At 31.7% G+C, this 16,512-nt stretch overlaps 1 protein-coding gene across 1 annotated transcript; it reads left to right on the top strand.

The window, feature by feature from the left end:
* Nucleotides 1-6,074: 6,074 nt before the first annotated feature.
* Nucleotides 6,075-9,285, top strand: LOC124946130 (ABC transporter G family member 9-like). The gene is made up of 4 exons (XM_047486696.1): nt 6,075-6,180; nt 7,022-7,817; nt 7,986-8,317; nt 8,413-9,285. The coding sequence occupies exons 1-4, from the start codon at nt 6,118-6,120 to the stop codon at nt 9,067-9,069; spliced, it is 1,848 nt and encodes a 615-aa protein (XP_047342652.1). The 5' UTR covers nt 6,075-6,117; the 3' UTR covers nt 9,070-9,285.
* The last annotated feature ends 7,227 nt before the right edge of the window (nt 9,286-16,512 follow it).

Raw genomic sequence — 16,512 nt, 5'->3', positions numbered from 1 at the left:
TAAATTTTGACACTATTTTTTGTTGGTGCAGTTTTGTGTTTTCCCGAATCAAAAGAAGTCACTTACGTGCGAATTGTCTTATTAGTAAACAATATCTCGCGCAAAAGTTTGTATTCTCCAAAAAAAAAAAAATTCCAGAATCAAAAGAAGTCACTAGCGTGTGAACTTACTTTCGAATTGTCTTATTAGTAAACAATATCTCGCAATCATTTCTATTCTCTAAATAAAAATTTCCAGAATCAAAAGAAGTCACTAGCGTGTGAATTGCCTTATTAGTAAACAATATTTCGCAACCGTGTGTATTCTCCAAATCAAAAGAGGTCACAAATGTGCAAATTGCCTATCAATTCCAAACAACTTATTTACAGCCTTGTGTAGTTCGAATACAAAAAAATCACTATTGTGCGAAATCTTTTGTTGGCATTTCTTTTTCTCTTTATTTTTTTTTTTCCTTCTATAAGTTAGAATCGTGTTTGTTTATTTCATCATAACAATTTATTAGTCCTAAGCTAATTAGTATAAACAACTTTTCGCATAGAGTCATATTATTTTTTTTCCATGTATAAATAAAAATATATCACTCTTCACAATCGCTTGTGTTCTCTGAATTAAAAGAATGATTGACATGGTTATTGAATCAATCCGAATTCTCAGTTCATATATAATTATCTTTAGATATTATTTTATGTCTCGTTTTTAATCAAAATAAATTTACTAAAGATGATATTGTCTATATATATTCACTAGTTTGCTTACAATATTATTTTTATTAGTATAGAGTATTAAAGATGCATCTGTATTATTTTATAACTAAATCTAGTTAAAATATTAAAAATGTAATATTTTATACAAGATGAATAATTTATATATTCTTCGGGCCAAAATACAAGCCCAAATATTTTCAAGCTAGCCTCGATCTACTTAAATTGAGTAAAATCACACTATTGAGTCAAGTAGTCAACCATGCATGTTAATCAATTTCAAGAATAAATAATTTATTTAATAGTGGCCTAATTTAATTTAAATTTATAATTTTATATTATAAATGTTGCATTGTTATAATTGTCTCACCAAATACTAGAAATTAGTTACATTTAGTAATTAATGATTAAATGTTTTTGTAATACTTTTATATAATATACGGATCTCCCATTCCTTGTTTGTTTAGTGACTATATAATTAGCTAGATAAATTATGACTACAAAAAAATGTTTTCAAAAACTATTAAAAAAATAATTTTATTTGAATATAGAACCCAATTACCCACATTTTATATAACTGATTTAAATATTTTTTTTTAGATAATCAATTACCATCGTATACACTTATAAAATTAATAACAATTCATATATTTAAAAAATAACACACACTTGAGATTAACTTAATTAGGAGTTTAGATTAGAAAGTAAAAGACCAATTAAATTAACAAATTAAGAAGTCCAATCCCGAGAGATATGGGCATTATCTTTCGGCATTACCACTCAATATCGAAAGATTTTTTAGAAATCTTTCGGTATTGGACTTCCTAATTTGTTAATTTAGTTAATGTTTCACTTTCTAATAACCTTGAACAACATTCATTTAACACATTTGATATTTTTAAAACATTACACAATTCTAACACATCCTTAATTATAATCAAACTCTACTCACATCCTTATTATCATCAAACACAAACATACATATATTCTTTATATAATCAAACACAATCATATACACTTATAAAATTAATAACAATCCATATATTTAGAAAATAACACACACTTGAGATTAGCTTAGATAGGAGTTTATATAAGTTAATAAATTGAAAATTCACTAAAAAAATTAAAAACCAAAGAAGTATATACCAGAAGATTTGTAAACATCTTTCGGTATTTGTTAAGTATATACCAAAAGACATGGATATATCTTTCGCTAATTCTCCATTCCAACACTTAGAATTATTTTCATGTTTTTTTGGGAAGAGTCAATACCGAAAGATTTGAGTATATATTTCGTTAATTCCCCATTCCAACACTTAAAATTAGTTTCATATTTTTGGGGATGAACCAATACCGAAAGATTTGGGTATACCTTTCGTTAATTTCCCATTTCAACACTTAGAATTATTTTCATGTCTTTTGGGGAAGAGCCAATACCGAAAGATTTGGGGTATATCTTTCGCTAATTCCCCATTCTAACACTTATAATTATTTTCATGTTTTTGGGAGAAGAGTCAATACCAAATGATTTGAGTATATCTTTCATTAATTCATCATTCAAACACTTTGAATTATTTTCATGTTTTGGGGGGAAGAGTCAATACCAAAAGATTTGAATATATCTTTCGTTAATTCGTCATTCAAACACTTAGAATTATTTTCATGTTTTGGGGGGAAGAGATAATACCGGAAGATTTCCAAACATCTTTCGGTATTTTAGTAGAGTACCGAAAGATGTTTGAAAATATTTCGGTATTGGCTCTTCCTAACACGTAGAATTATTTTCGTGTTTAGGGGATGGAGGTAATGCCGAAAGATATTTGGAAATCTTTCGATAAAAAATACTAATAACGAATGATTTATATGCATCTCTCGATAGATAATTTTATTAACAAAAGATTGGTTCCTGTCGAGAATTTTATCGAAAGATTTATACATCTCTCGGTATAATCTTTCTATAAAGATCACTTTTTCACTGTGTAACTCACCTTTAAAAGGATATAATTAATAGGGATATAGTGGTTCCATTTGATCAGTTTATATTTCACGTGAGTTTGTTTTTAGAAAATTTTAAGTAGTGAGGATTTAGTTTTTGATCGGTAAGAAAATCGATTCGATCGGTTGGTTTGATCGATTTTATTAGTGTAAAATAAATTATAGTTAAATAATACGATTATACTTTAAATTTTCTTTGAAAAATGTAATTTAAAAAAATAAATAAATAACAATTATATATATTTTAGTATAATATTTTGAAATTTAATTATTAAAAAAATGTTTAGGTATATAAGTCTTAGCTAAATTATGTACAGTATAATTATTTTTTAATTTTAACTATGAGCGGTGAATCAGTTTGGCGGTGACCACCATAAATCGATATATCAAATAATTGAGTTTGATTTAGCGATTTTATAAACTGTTGATCATTTGGTTTGATCAATTTGATTGATTTTCGATTCGGAATAGACATATTCATTTTGTTTTAGACTATTCTATAATTTTACTTATACTCTTAGTTATGATAATTGCTTAATATGTTGACCTATTTCAGAATTTAATAAAGGGGAGCAAATTCCATTTTGATTTAGATATATGGAGCTTGATCATATTGAGCAAATTATTCAGAATGATTATGGATGAAAGTGGATTTTACTTTTTTTCAAAATTATATAAACAAATAATTGAATTAATTAAATTGGAAAAATAAAAATGATTGATTTATGTTTTTACTATATATATATATATATTGTTTTTATTGGTACGTTTAAGCACAACTCAATTTGAACATAGACATGTGTTTGTTGACATATGCATTCAATCAAGTGGTAACTTATATGATGTCTCATTTCCTGAGTTCTCCATTTTAATGTTATTATATTGTTTGCATTGAATATGAAAATGAATGTTTTCTTCATATTAATTTGGAAATGTTTTCTATATATTAATTTTCCAATGGTAATGTACTACTATGCATGTGTGTTTTCATAAAGTCCACCACTAATAATTGAAGGAAACATTCTCCTTATGTATAAGGTCTTCTATTAATCATTGTGACATGATTGTATTAACTTTCTATTTCAATCATGTTCAATTGTCATTAGAATATATAATATTTATTCTATCACCAAAGTCATGATTTTTCAGCCAAAGTGTTTAATCTTTAATTAAAAACAATCTTTATTATAAAGTTAAACTTCAATAATTTATTTTAAATTCAATCATAATTTAATTATGGAATTAATCATATAATTAAATATATTAACTAAAATATTAAAATATCTTTTATTTTATAATTATATATTTATATCAAAAATACTTATCTTTTCAAAAGCATCACCTCTCTAACATCTTTTTTTGTTAAACCAAAGTTTATTTAAATAACCTTAACCGAATAAGCTATACATATTTTTTTTCCCAATAATTGTGTATGTAGATATAATTCTTTTTATAAAATGAATTATAATTTTATTTTAGATTGAGAAGAATGCATTCTTTTTAATAATAATAATAAATTAGAACAAATGAAAAATGTATATATTCATTGTTAACTACATTTGAATTTTTTTTTATCAACATAATTAATATATATATATATATATATATGTATATATATATATATATAATTCAAGTTTAAAAAAAGAAAATTTTTTCACATTTTTTCCTTTTGTAGACAATGTAGTTGTATCTCTCACGTTTTTTCCAATTTCTCTCCACATATCACTCATCTTTATTATGTTACACATTTTATTTATTTAATTATATATATCATCTATCTTGTAAAACTAATTAAATATAGAGGAGTGATAGAGAGAGGGAATTTGGTGAGAAAATGACTTGGCATACATTCAGGTTGGAAGTGTAAAAGTGGGAGGAAAAAGAGAAAAGAGATAAATTATTTGAGGTCATTCTCTCACCAAATTCCCTCACCTAATCATTTCTTTTAAATATATTTATAAAATATCACATTTTATTTTCTAAACCTAATACTTATTTGACTTGTTTTTATGCCGTCTCTCAATAAAAGATCATCTTCCCCTTAGTCTTCACTCTTTAGTCCTCACTTTTAATTTCTTTATCGGTAATAATTAAATAGTAATATATATATATATATATATTAAGTAAATCTCTCATTTCCCTCTTTCAATTTTTTACCTTATTTTTCTTTAGGTTAAAAGATGAAAATGTTAACTAGAATAATTGTGCGAATTTGAATTATTTTGAACTATGGTTTGATAGTATCGAACTCGAATTTTATTTTTATTCAAGTTCGAACCAAAATTAATAGAATTTTCGAGATTTTTCTGTTCATATTTTTCAAGTTCAAATTCGAATATCGATTTATTATATATATAATACCCTAGAGATAACTCAACCATCATGAGTTTTGTACCTAATAAACCAAATGTCAATACATGTTAAATTTTAAAAAATAAAATCATATATATCAATTAATTAGATACTTAAAAAATATCAATACAGCATAATCCTTATATTTTCAAGTCAATAGATCATCCCATACCTATTAATAGTATTTATGAGCTTTGGAAATGAAAGCATACATGCATTCCACTATATAATTAAGTGGAGATCATAAATAATAAATAAGCCTCTAACCTACATTCAAATTTAATGCTTGTTTCAAAATTTTGAATTTTATTGAAGTCAACAATTAAGCTTTGTTTGGTTTGAATTATTTAAATAATTCAAACATCATTTTCACTTTCATTTTTATCTATTATATTATTTAATTAATTAATTAAAATATTAAAATTACTTTTATTTTATTTTAAATTATTATTTATATATAAAAATACTTTTTAATATAAAAATAAAAAATCATTTTCTTTTCATTATTTTTTCTAGTTATTCAAATAACTCAGTCAAATCAAGCCAAATTAAACTTGTGAATTATAGATTTCAGCTTATATTTCTAAATGATTTTTATGTTTTATTTGATTGAATATATAATATATTAATTATTTCAACGGGTGAGCGAGATTAGAGATATATAGAGAGAGAAAAGATCCGGGAAAGTCTGAAACAGTTAACATTAATTAAACCTCTGATAAGACACACAGGTGCCACCCTCTCATATCTCTTGCATGACTTGAATTCTCGTGCCATTCATTTCAAGATTTTACTTTTAATTAAGTTTCCATCTACCCAGAAATTAACCTCATTAATTCTCTCTCTCTCTTCTCAATCGGTGACCCGATCGTTAATGCATGGTTGAAAACACCTAACTAATCCAGATCGATTGAGAGAGAGAGACCCACATTCCGAAGAAAGATAAAGATAGAGTCTTGATCTGTTCTTGAGAAACCTATTTTTTTAAGATCAAATGTTGAACATTCAACTTGAAGTTACTGATGATGAAGATCAACATTATGATGATGAAGATCAACATCAGACAAAAATGCAAGAACATAAAGAAGGGCCCACCATCTTCAAGAAAGCTAATCATCCTGTTACATTGAAGGTATCGAAATCAACATTTGTTTATCATGTATTGAAGAGATTATAAACTGATCAATCTTTCTTTCTTTTTTATTTTCTTGGATATATTGAATTTGATTTCTAATGATGTATAATCTTGGTATTGAAAAGGGCAAACTTGTCATTTGATAGGGAAACTTTAATACTATTATATGTGCATGCATAAAATAGAATGATTCAGTTTCAGATATTACTTCATTTGCTAGGGTTTAACTGTGTTTTAGTACATTTAATTTATTGTATAATTAATGATTGAGTCTTAGATTTGAGATCTAACAAACACATTTTTTTATATGTAACATAATAAACAATAGTTTAATTAATATATGTTTATCTTTCTTTACTTAACTACTAATTTTGTATTTTTGGTTTTGTTTTTGTTGCGTTTGTTGAAGATGTTATTTACAAGGTTAAACTTATAAACACGGGTTTATTTTTCTAGGGTTTAATCGTGTTTTAGTACATTTAATTTATTGTATAATTAATGGTTGAGTTTTAGTTTTGAGATCTAGCAAACACATTTTCTACATGTAACATATATAATAAACAACATTTCAATTAATATATGTTTATCTTTCTTTTCTTAACGAGTAATGTTGTATTTTTTTTTGGTTTTATTGCGTTAGTTTAAAGATGTTATTTACAAGGTTAAGCCTTGAAGCGGGTTCATTTTTATAGGGTTTAAGTCTTAGATTTGAAATCTAGCAAACACATTTTCTATATGTAACATAATTATAAACAATAGTTCAATTAATATATGTTTATCTTTCTTTTTTTTAACAAGTAATGTTGTATATTTTTTTGTTTTGTCTTTATTGCGTTAGTTTGAAGATGTTGTTTACAAGGTTAAACCTAGAAACACGGGGTCATTTATCAAGAACAAGAAGTCGAATGAGAAAATAATCTTGAAAGGAGTCAGTGGAATAGTCAGTCCAGGCGAAATGCTGGCCATGCTTGGACCGTCGGGTAGTGGCAAGACGACGTTGCTCACTGCCCTAGGCGGCCGCCTTGTAAGCGGGCAGCTGACGGGGAAAATGACCTACAATGACAGACCGTTCTCAAATACTATGAAGAGAAACACCGGTTTTGTAACCCAAGACGATGTTCTTTATCCACATCTTACGGTTACGGAAACCCTAGTTTTCACTGCTCTTCTCAGGCTGCCAAACAGCCTGAGGAAGGAAGAGAAGGTCGAGCATGCTGAGGCTATCATTGCCCAACTCGGACTAACAAAGTGTAAGAATAGTATAATTGGGAGACCTTTTCTTAGGGGTGTGTCCGGGGGAGAAAGGAAAAGGGTTAGTATAGGTCAAGAGATGTTAATTAACCCGAGTCTTTTGTTTCTCGATGAGCCTACTTCTGGCCTAGACTCAACCACGGCTCAAAGGATAGTGTCGACGCTTTGGGAGTTGGCGCATGCCGGTGGAAGGACGATCGTCATGACGATTCACCAACCATCGAGTCGCCTTTTTTATATGTTTGATAAGGTGATATTATTATCGGAAGGAAATCTGGCCTACTTTGGAAAAGGGAACGATGCAATGAAATATTTTTCAAGTGTTGGTTATGTTCCATCAGTAGCAATGAATCCCGCAGACTTTTTGTTAGATCTTGCAAATGGTAAAATAACCCTTTCATTTCTTGTTTTATTATTATTATTAGAATTTTGGTGGCCTCAAAGAGTTTGACACAATACTATTAATGAATCTCGAGTTTCAACCTAAATTTGTGTGTTATTTACATTTATAATGTTATCTGATTCGTGATAGTTTCTTGATAAATCTTTAGGTATATTATCGGACGAGGGTAACGAGGATCCAAGTGATGTAAAGCAGGCATTGGTTTTAGCCTTCAAGAACAACTTAGAAGAAAATTTGAAGGGAGAGCTTGAAGCAACATATAACAAGAACAATAATTTCAATCAAAGGTCAGAAGAGAAGAAGAAACTTGGAAGGTGGTCTACAACTTGGTGGCAACAATTTAATGTGTTGCTTAGAAGAGGTGTGAAAGAAAGAAAACATGAAACCTTCTCCAGCCTTAAGATTATTCAAGTTCTTGTTGTAGCTGTCCTTTCAGGTCTCTTATGGTGGCAAACAAATCCCGCAAATATACAAGATCAGGTATTCTTATCTCAACTCATGTCATAACTTGTGAAGTATCAAGTATGATAGTTTGGATTTTCTAACGAATATGTTATGTTTTTCTTTTGTTATAGATTGGTCTCCTCTTCTTTGTAGCGGGGTTTTGGGGGTTCTTCCCGTTATTTCAAGCCATTTTCACGTTCCCACAAGAACGAGCTATGCTCGAGAAAGAAAGGGCGTCTGGTATGTATAAGCTCTCGTCCTACTTTATGGCGAGAGCTGTTGGGGACATGCCAATGGAGCTGGTTCTCCCTACTGTTTTCGTCACTATAGTATATTGGATGGCTGGACTAAAACCAACTGCCCCAAATTACTTTGCTACACTTTTTACGATTCTACTTTCGGTGATAGTCTCGAGTGGGCTCGGATTGGCCCTTGGGGCAATGGTCATGGACCAAAAGTCCGCGACTACTTTGGGCTCGGTTATGATGCTCTCGTTTCTTCTAGCCGGAGGGTACTATGTTCAACATGTGCCGAGCTTTATAGCGTGGATCAAGTATGTTTCTATAAGTCAATACACATACAAGCTTTTGCTTAATTCACAATATAAGCCGAATGATGCTTATACTTGCGGTTCAGATAAGACTTGTTTGGTCGGGGATTTTCCATCGGTGAAGATGGTTGGTCTTGGAGGGGAAGTGTTGTCTTTGGTGGCGTTGTTGATTATGGTGGTTGGTTATCGAGTTCTTGCGTATCTAGCTTTGATGAGGCTCGGAGTGACGAGCAAATGAACTAAAAGTTGGTGGATCAAACAAGATGAGATTTGAAGCTTAACTATTTTAATGGTTTAATTTTCTATTTTAGAATTTTGAATGCTTCTTAATTATTAATTTGATATGTACCATGATATACTTTGTACTACTATTGATATCATGCTTTATTTTGGACATCTTTTAAGTGTTTTAAGTTTTTCGATGAAAATTAGGATGAGAAGATTTTTATTGAATGTTTTAAGGAAAATGATAATATCTAGTTTTACATGGATTATTTTTTTTGGGTATATATCATGTTAAATCTTCGTTTGCAGTGCATGAACATTTTCATTAATTAATTACTGCAACATTAGATGTGTCAAGTATTAATTTATGTTGAAAACAACTTATTAAATAATAAATTATAGTTGGAATTTTCATGAGTATATATTAAATCTTATCTTCTTTATTATACTTATTAGTTATCGTTTTGAGATTAATGTTATTTTTGAACCCTTTACAAGAATATGTTTTTTATATAATAGTTCAACCTAATCGAATTTTACAACTAACAGTGGTTCAAGAAGAAGAAAATAATATTTTGTTGTAGACACCTTAAACGCAGAGCCGGCCTGAGAATTAGAGGCGTCATGCAAAAATAAATTGTGGTCCACAAAGTTAAAAAAAATATATATTAAATTATAGGAAAAAACATTCCAAAATTTAGTCTATACTTCAAATATCAAAGTTGTTCATTTTTTTTTTACTAAGGAGACATTACAAAATATACACTTTTAATTCATTTAACAACAATTTCAATATATAATGTTATTGTAAACATTTTTTAAATGCTATCTAAATAAATAACTAGTTATTAAGAGAATGATGAAAATGTCAAGTGTCAAGCTTATCGGACATAGGGGAGACAACGGTTACACTACGCGCCCGGTAGTATCGTTCTCGACCCGTACACTATTTCAATATAGTTACATATACCGAATCCGTAACCCATTTTAATAAAGTTAACCATTAGGATCCTAATTCCACCCGGGGTACGAAAAGTACCCGATGTTTTGGTCCTTCTCTCCTCAACCTTGTATTTGATGCAATTTGTAAACTTGGTATAAGAATGAAGAGGAAAACAAAGGATTGACCAAATATAATAGGATTATAGAGTTTTAAGAAGGCTTAAAAATTATTTATGTTACCTTTGTTTGGAAAGAACATTATGTTGCATCAAGGAAAAAAACTATTCACAAGGAGAGGTATTAACTTAAATTTCTTCTACATGATCGATTGGTTTGGTTTTGGGGTTTTTAAAGGAACTTAGGTTCGATGAACAACAAATGGTTGACAAGTTTTGATCTTTTAGATAGTTTTCAAAGTATGATTTAGCTCAATTGGGTTAGATGTGAAAGAGTCTTTAGGACTAGTTGGAATAAAAGAGTAAGTAGTTGTCCTAGTCTTTAGGACTAGTTGGAATAAATTCAGCGTAGTTCTTATTGAATAAGAGTTAAACATTTTCTCTATTATTTATATTTGGTATAAGAGCCAAGTTTGAGAGTGAGTTTTTGAGAGGTAGCAACCTGAGATCTCAAATACAAATCTCAAACACACAGCAAAATGAGTGAAGATAAAACACTTACCAAAATTTCACATTTTGATGGTCACTATGATCATTGGAGTGAACTCATGGAAAACTTGTTGTGGGCAAAGGGTCTATGGAGTCTAGTGGAATGCGGTTTTGAAGAACCAACGGAAAGAACCCTACTCACGGATGCACAATATGGACTATTGGACAATGTCAGAACCAAAGATCACCAAGTAAAACATTATCTCTTTCAAGCAATAGATAGAATTGTTTTCGAGCAAATTCTGGATCGACGCACGTCCAAGGTGGTGTGGGATTCACTGAAAAAGAAATTTGGAGGAAATGAAAAAGTGAAGAAGTTCTAGAAGAATAGATTTTGAAATTCTAGAGATGAAGAAAGGAGAAAGAATCACTAATTACTTTGCAAGAGTAATGATAATTGCAAACAAGTTGCGTAGCAACGGGGAGGACATGCCGAATTCTAAGATCGTGGAGAGGATCTTGCGCACCTTGACTGAGCAATTCACATGTGTGATAGTGTCCATCGAAGAATCCAAGGATACATATAATATATTCATTAATGAACTATAAAGCTCACTGGTGATGAATGAGCATAAGTTCAATCGCGTTCACAAGGAAGATGACGACCAAGCTCTCAAGGTGGAAGAAAGAGCAAGGTATGGAAGAGGCAGAGGACCATCTCGAGGACGTGGACGAGGTAAAGGGAGATATAATGTGGATAAATCCACTACTGAGTGTTTTAAGTGTTAACATTTGGGACACTATCAATTTGAGTGTCCTAAGTGGAAAAAGAAGCAAATTATTCTGAATTGGAAGAGGATGAACTTCTATTGATGGCCTATGTGGATGATTCTGAGAGAAAAAGGAGAGACGTTTGGTTCATTAATTCAAGATTCTCAAACTATATATGCAATTATAAAGATATGTTTTCAAGCTTGGACTTGACATTCTCCCATTCAGTCAAGCTTGGAAACATCAACAGAATGCAAGTAAGTGACAAATGAGTTGTTAAACTAGAGCTAGGAGGCGTTGTATATGGCATATGAGATGTCTATTTCGTAGCAGATCTCAAGAACAATATGTTGAGCATTGGTCAATTGCAAGAGAAGGGATTAACAGTGTTGTTTCAAGGAAAACTATGCAATATCTATCAACCACAAAGAGGTTTGATTATACAGACTAAGAAGAGTGCAAACAGGATGTTCACCATTGTGTTAGAATCACCCAGGGTAAATAATGTGCAACAAGAAAGAAGAAAAGAAGTGGATTGTTTTCACACAAATGGAGATGATCTATATAAGCTTTAGCACCAACGATATGGCCACCTCAGTTATAAAGGTCTGCACACACTTCATTACAAAGAGATGGTATATGGTATTCCAAGGTTCTCAGCTTCAGCTGTAACGTGTGTGGATTGCCTAAATGGAAAACAAACAAGAAGTGCAATCCCGAAGCATGTCTCTTGGAGAGAAACTCAGTCGTTGGAGCTCGTTTACTTAGACATTTATGGTCTTATAACTTCTACATCCAACAGTGGAAAGAGGTATTTTCTAAGCCTTATCGACGATTTCAGCAGAAAAGGATGGGTTTATTGTTTAGAAAAAAAATTAGAAGCCCTAGAATGTTTCAAAATGTTCAAGATTTTGGTTGAAAAGAAAGTAGGGAAGCCACTCAAGTCTCTAAGAACTGATAGAGGCGGTGAATACACCTCCATTGTTTTTGATAATTTTTTCAATGAGAGCAGGATTCGTAGACAACTAACAAATGCCTACACACCTCAACAAAATAGCGTCGCCGAGAGGAAGAACCGAACAATAATGAATATGGTGCGAGCATTACTTTCAGCAAAGAAAATTCCAAAATCTTTTTGGCCAAAAGTAGTCAACTGGACTTTTCATGTACTGAACCGATGTCCCACTTTAGCTAGTAAAAGACGTCACCCCTCACGAAGCTTGGAGTGGAGTCAAGCCTCAAGTGGAGCACTTAAAAGTTTGGGGATGTATAGCTCATGCTCACGTTCCCAAAGTCAATAGATGTAAACTAGATAATAAAAGTTCAGTTTGTGTTTTCTTAGGAGTAAGTGAGAATACTAAAGCCTATAGACTTCTGAATGTTGAAACTAACAAAATTATTGTGAGTCGAGATGTGGTGTTTGAAGAAAGTGAGCAGTGGGAGTGGAGAAAAGAATTCGACACACTTGTGGGTGTTGTTCTAGAATAGGGTGATAAAACACAAAATAAGGGAGGTGATGGTAACGTGAGAAGTGAAGATGAGCTTGAGGGTGGTAATGAAGTGATAGAAAATACAAAATAGGATAATGAGGAAGAGCCACAAATTCAAGAGGAAGTGGGATAATGAGGAAGAGTCACAAGTTCAAGAGGAATAATCATAAGTTCCAAGGAGATTAAGAAGACCTCCTGCTTGGATGAATGATTTTGTAAGTGGAGACACTTTGTCAGATGATGACAACATTAATATGGTGCAAGATATGGGTCCTGAAGATCCAACTCATTTTCAAGATTTAGTGAAAGAGAAAAAATAGAGGCAGGCAATGGACAGTGAAATCAGTTCCATAGAGAAGAACAACACCTAAACTCTCACAAAGTTACCAAAAGGCGCCAAGAATATTGGAGTCAAATGGGTTTTTAAGACAAAAGCGAGATGAAAATAGGAAGATCATAAAGCACAAAGCTCACCTTGTAGCTAAGGGTTACTCTCAAAAACAGGGCATTGACTACTCCGAGGTTTTTTCTCCGGTGGCTTGGTTAGATACAATAAGAATGGTAATAGCATTAATAGCTCATAAAGGATGGAAAATTTACCATCTTAATGTAAAGTCAGTGTTTTTGCACGACGACCTGACCGAACAAGTGTTTGTTGATCAACCTAGAGGCTAGAAGAAAGGAAGTGAAGAACTGGTGTATCAAATGCACAAGGCACTGTACGGACTAAAACAAGCTCTTAGAGCTTGGTTTGGTCGAATCAAAGCTCATTTCATTAAGGAAGGATTTCAGGGCTGCCATAGTGAACAAACCCTCTTCACCAAAAGAAGCAAGGAAGGTAAAGTTATCATCATCAGCATCTATGTCGATGATTTAATTTTCACTGGTGATGATGAGTCCTTGATGATGGAGTTTAAAGCATCAATGATGAGGAAATTCAACATGACAAATTTGGGATGTATGAGTTATTTCTTGGGTATTGAAGTTTTACAAAAGAAAGAAGGGATATTTATTTGTCAAAGAAGGTATGCAGAAGAAGTTTTGAAAAGATTTGAGATATTGGAGAGCAATTCATCAAGCAATCCTACTGCACCAGGGTTGAAGATTCACAATGATGTAGAGGGAGTACCTGTGGATGAGACTTACTACAAAAAATAGTAAGAAGTCTTATGTACCTCACCTCCACGAGGCCTGATCTAATGTATGCTACAAGTCTGCTAAGCAGGTATATGGCTAAACTCATTATGCTTCATCTGCAAATTGCAAAAAGGGTTCTTAGATACCTAAAACGAACGATGAATCTGAGAATTTTCTACAAGAAAGGGAGTCAAACGGAGGAACTTGAAGCCTACACTAACAGCGATTATGCCAGTGACAATGACGATCGGAAAAGTACTAGTGGATATGCATTTCTACTCAGTTCAGGAGCTGTAGCTTAGAGTTCGAAGAAACAACCTATCGTGACACTATCTACTACCGAAGCAGAATTTGTGGCAACAGTTGTATGTGTTTGTCAAGACATTTGGATGAAGAGGATACTCAAGGTGATGATCTATGAAGGGAAGAGTTGTACAAACATAAAATGTGACATTAACTCCACAATCAAGTTATCTAGAAATCCAGTTATGCATGGTCGCAACAAACATATCGATGTTCGTTTTCACTTCTTAAGGAATTTATCAAAAGAAGGAACTATCTCCTTAGTTCACTGTGCAAGTGATGATCAAATTGCAGATATCACGACCAAGCGCCATTGAAGGTAGATGTGTTTCAAAAACTTCGAGCCTCGCTTGGTATGTGTGATTTTGTAGAAATAAGATAATGGTTCTTCATGACATTAGCTTAAGGGAGAGATTGAAAGAGTTAGTAGTTGTTCGAGTCTTTAGGACTAGTTGGAATAAAAGAGTTAGTAGTTGTCCTACTCTTTAGGACTAGTTGGAATAAATTCCTATTTTGTAGGATTGTTAATTTACTTTGATTAAGTCTTATTCGTTTGTAATCGTGGCTATTTTTCAGTCTTAGTTTTCTTTGTTAAGAGTTTGATGTAACTAACTAGTGCTATATATAGCATAGTTCTTTATTGAATAACAATTAAGCATTTCCTCTATTCTTTACACGATGAGGTAGATATGTTGTTATGTATTGTCTTTCATTTATTGCTTAGAAAATTGCATGACTCCAATAGGACAGAACACCGAAGGGAAAACAAAGTACAATGTTCTAATAAATTCCCGTACATTATTCAAATTGTAGGCGGGGAACAAGTGCCAACTCCATAGTTAGAGTCATTATTTTCCCATCTAATGTTATAGGGGCTTTATTAGGATGAAACTCCATTATTATACAGTTTGGTGTTTGGAGAAAGGGTTGTAAATAATGCCACATTAGTTGTCCTATTCTATGCGATTCAGAACATTGATATATCACTTATAGATTTAAGCATATTTTTGCAATTCATTGGCAACTTTTTATATATGTTCTTTCCAAGCACCTTGTTTTGAATTGCGGTGTGTTCTATCTAATTTTACTTCTCTTGTATGATCATCTATTTATGTTTCTTCAAGATCGAATTGAAACTTTTTAACTCCATATGCAGGATAATATTGAGAAAGTTCTCATGACTTTGGTTCTCATTTCAGCATAGTTGGGTAAATTATTTAATCATTACTTTAAATGTTTATTATTTGTTCCGATTAAGTTCCCTATATGTAGTACTTATGTGCAATCACATTCAGATGATTGAACTTTATGGTTATAGTTGTTATTCAAGTGTGTTCAAGGCAATGATGCGGTTCATACATAAATCATATTGATGTGTTTGTGACATTGAGGGAAAAAAACAATCTGACTTGGAAGAAGATATAGGCTTTCTAGAGTTATTTATTGCATAAAGGAATGTGTTACGACTTGAATCTGTAACTAGTGTTTGAGTTCTTGATTTCTAGGACCGAGTGAGATTAATCAAAGTGCAACGGAAGAGTCATGCAAAAATATTTCAAGATTAAGGCAGAAGAAGAATCAAGGATGAGAAAAAAATATTACTAGTATATACCTAACAGTCTAACACAAATAGTCAAAACAGAAAATACAAATGTGGTGAAGAACTTTCACAAATAATTTCATATATTCATTCATTCATTGGGGGAGTGAGATCAACATTATATAGTAGCTGAATTCCCCCAGAATATTCAGTTATTATTATTACAACAACTACAAGGGACATAACAAAATTCAGTTTGCTGAATAACAGAAAAGTTATCAAAATATAATTTAAAACTAGAAACAGAAATCCCACAACATCTAGCCCAAATGCTCAATTGGACCATTGGAGGGTGCTTGATTTATTTTAGGACCGCAACATTTATTTGGGGCCATAACATTTTCTCTACCTTCAAAATTCGCCGTCTTCGACGAAGAGACCTTGGCTTGGTCAGCCTCTAATGCCCATCCTCCAATCTTCAAAGTGAACTATTTTCTCTTGTTGTTCGGAGGTATTTTCAGTAGGTCCATAAAGGGTCTGACTATAAGACCGCAATCCTTGAAAAACCTTCGGTAACATCTTCTCAATAGTGCAATTGACCATTTCCTCGTCGTCTTTAACATATCCAGGTCAGTCGTCATTCCGCCCATCTGGAAAATTTCTGTGCA

The sequence above is a fragment of the Impatiens glandulifera genome, chromosome 7 (assembly GCF_907164915.1).
Source record: "Impatiens glandulifera chromosome 7, dImpGla2.1, whole genome shotgun sequence".
NCBI lineage: Eukaryota > Viridiplantae > Streptophyta > Magnoliopsida > Ericales > Balsaminaceae > Impatiens > Impatiens glandulifera.
Note: the sequence above shows the minus strand (reverse complement) of the source record. Positions and strands in the feature narration are given on the sequence as shown.

Bases quoted from the DNA above. Each gene is read 5' to 3' on its own strand.
- LOC124946130 (XM_047486696.1), top strand. From the start codon at position 6,118: ATGCAAGAACATAAAGAAGGGCCCACCATCTTCAAGAAAGCTAATCAT. The intron at 6,181-7,021 runs GTATCGAAATCA...TTATTGCGTTAG, and splicing joins ATCATCCTGTTACATTGAAG to TTTGAAGATGTTGTTTACAA. The intron at 8,318-8,412 runs GTATTCTTATCT...CTTTTGTTATAG, and splicing joins CCGCAAATATACAAGATCAG to ATTGGTCTCCTCTTCTTTGT.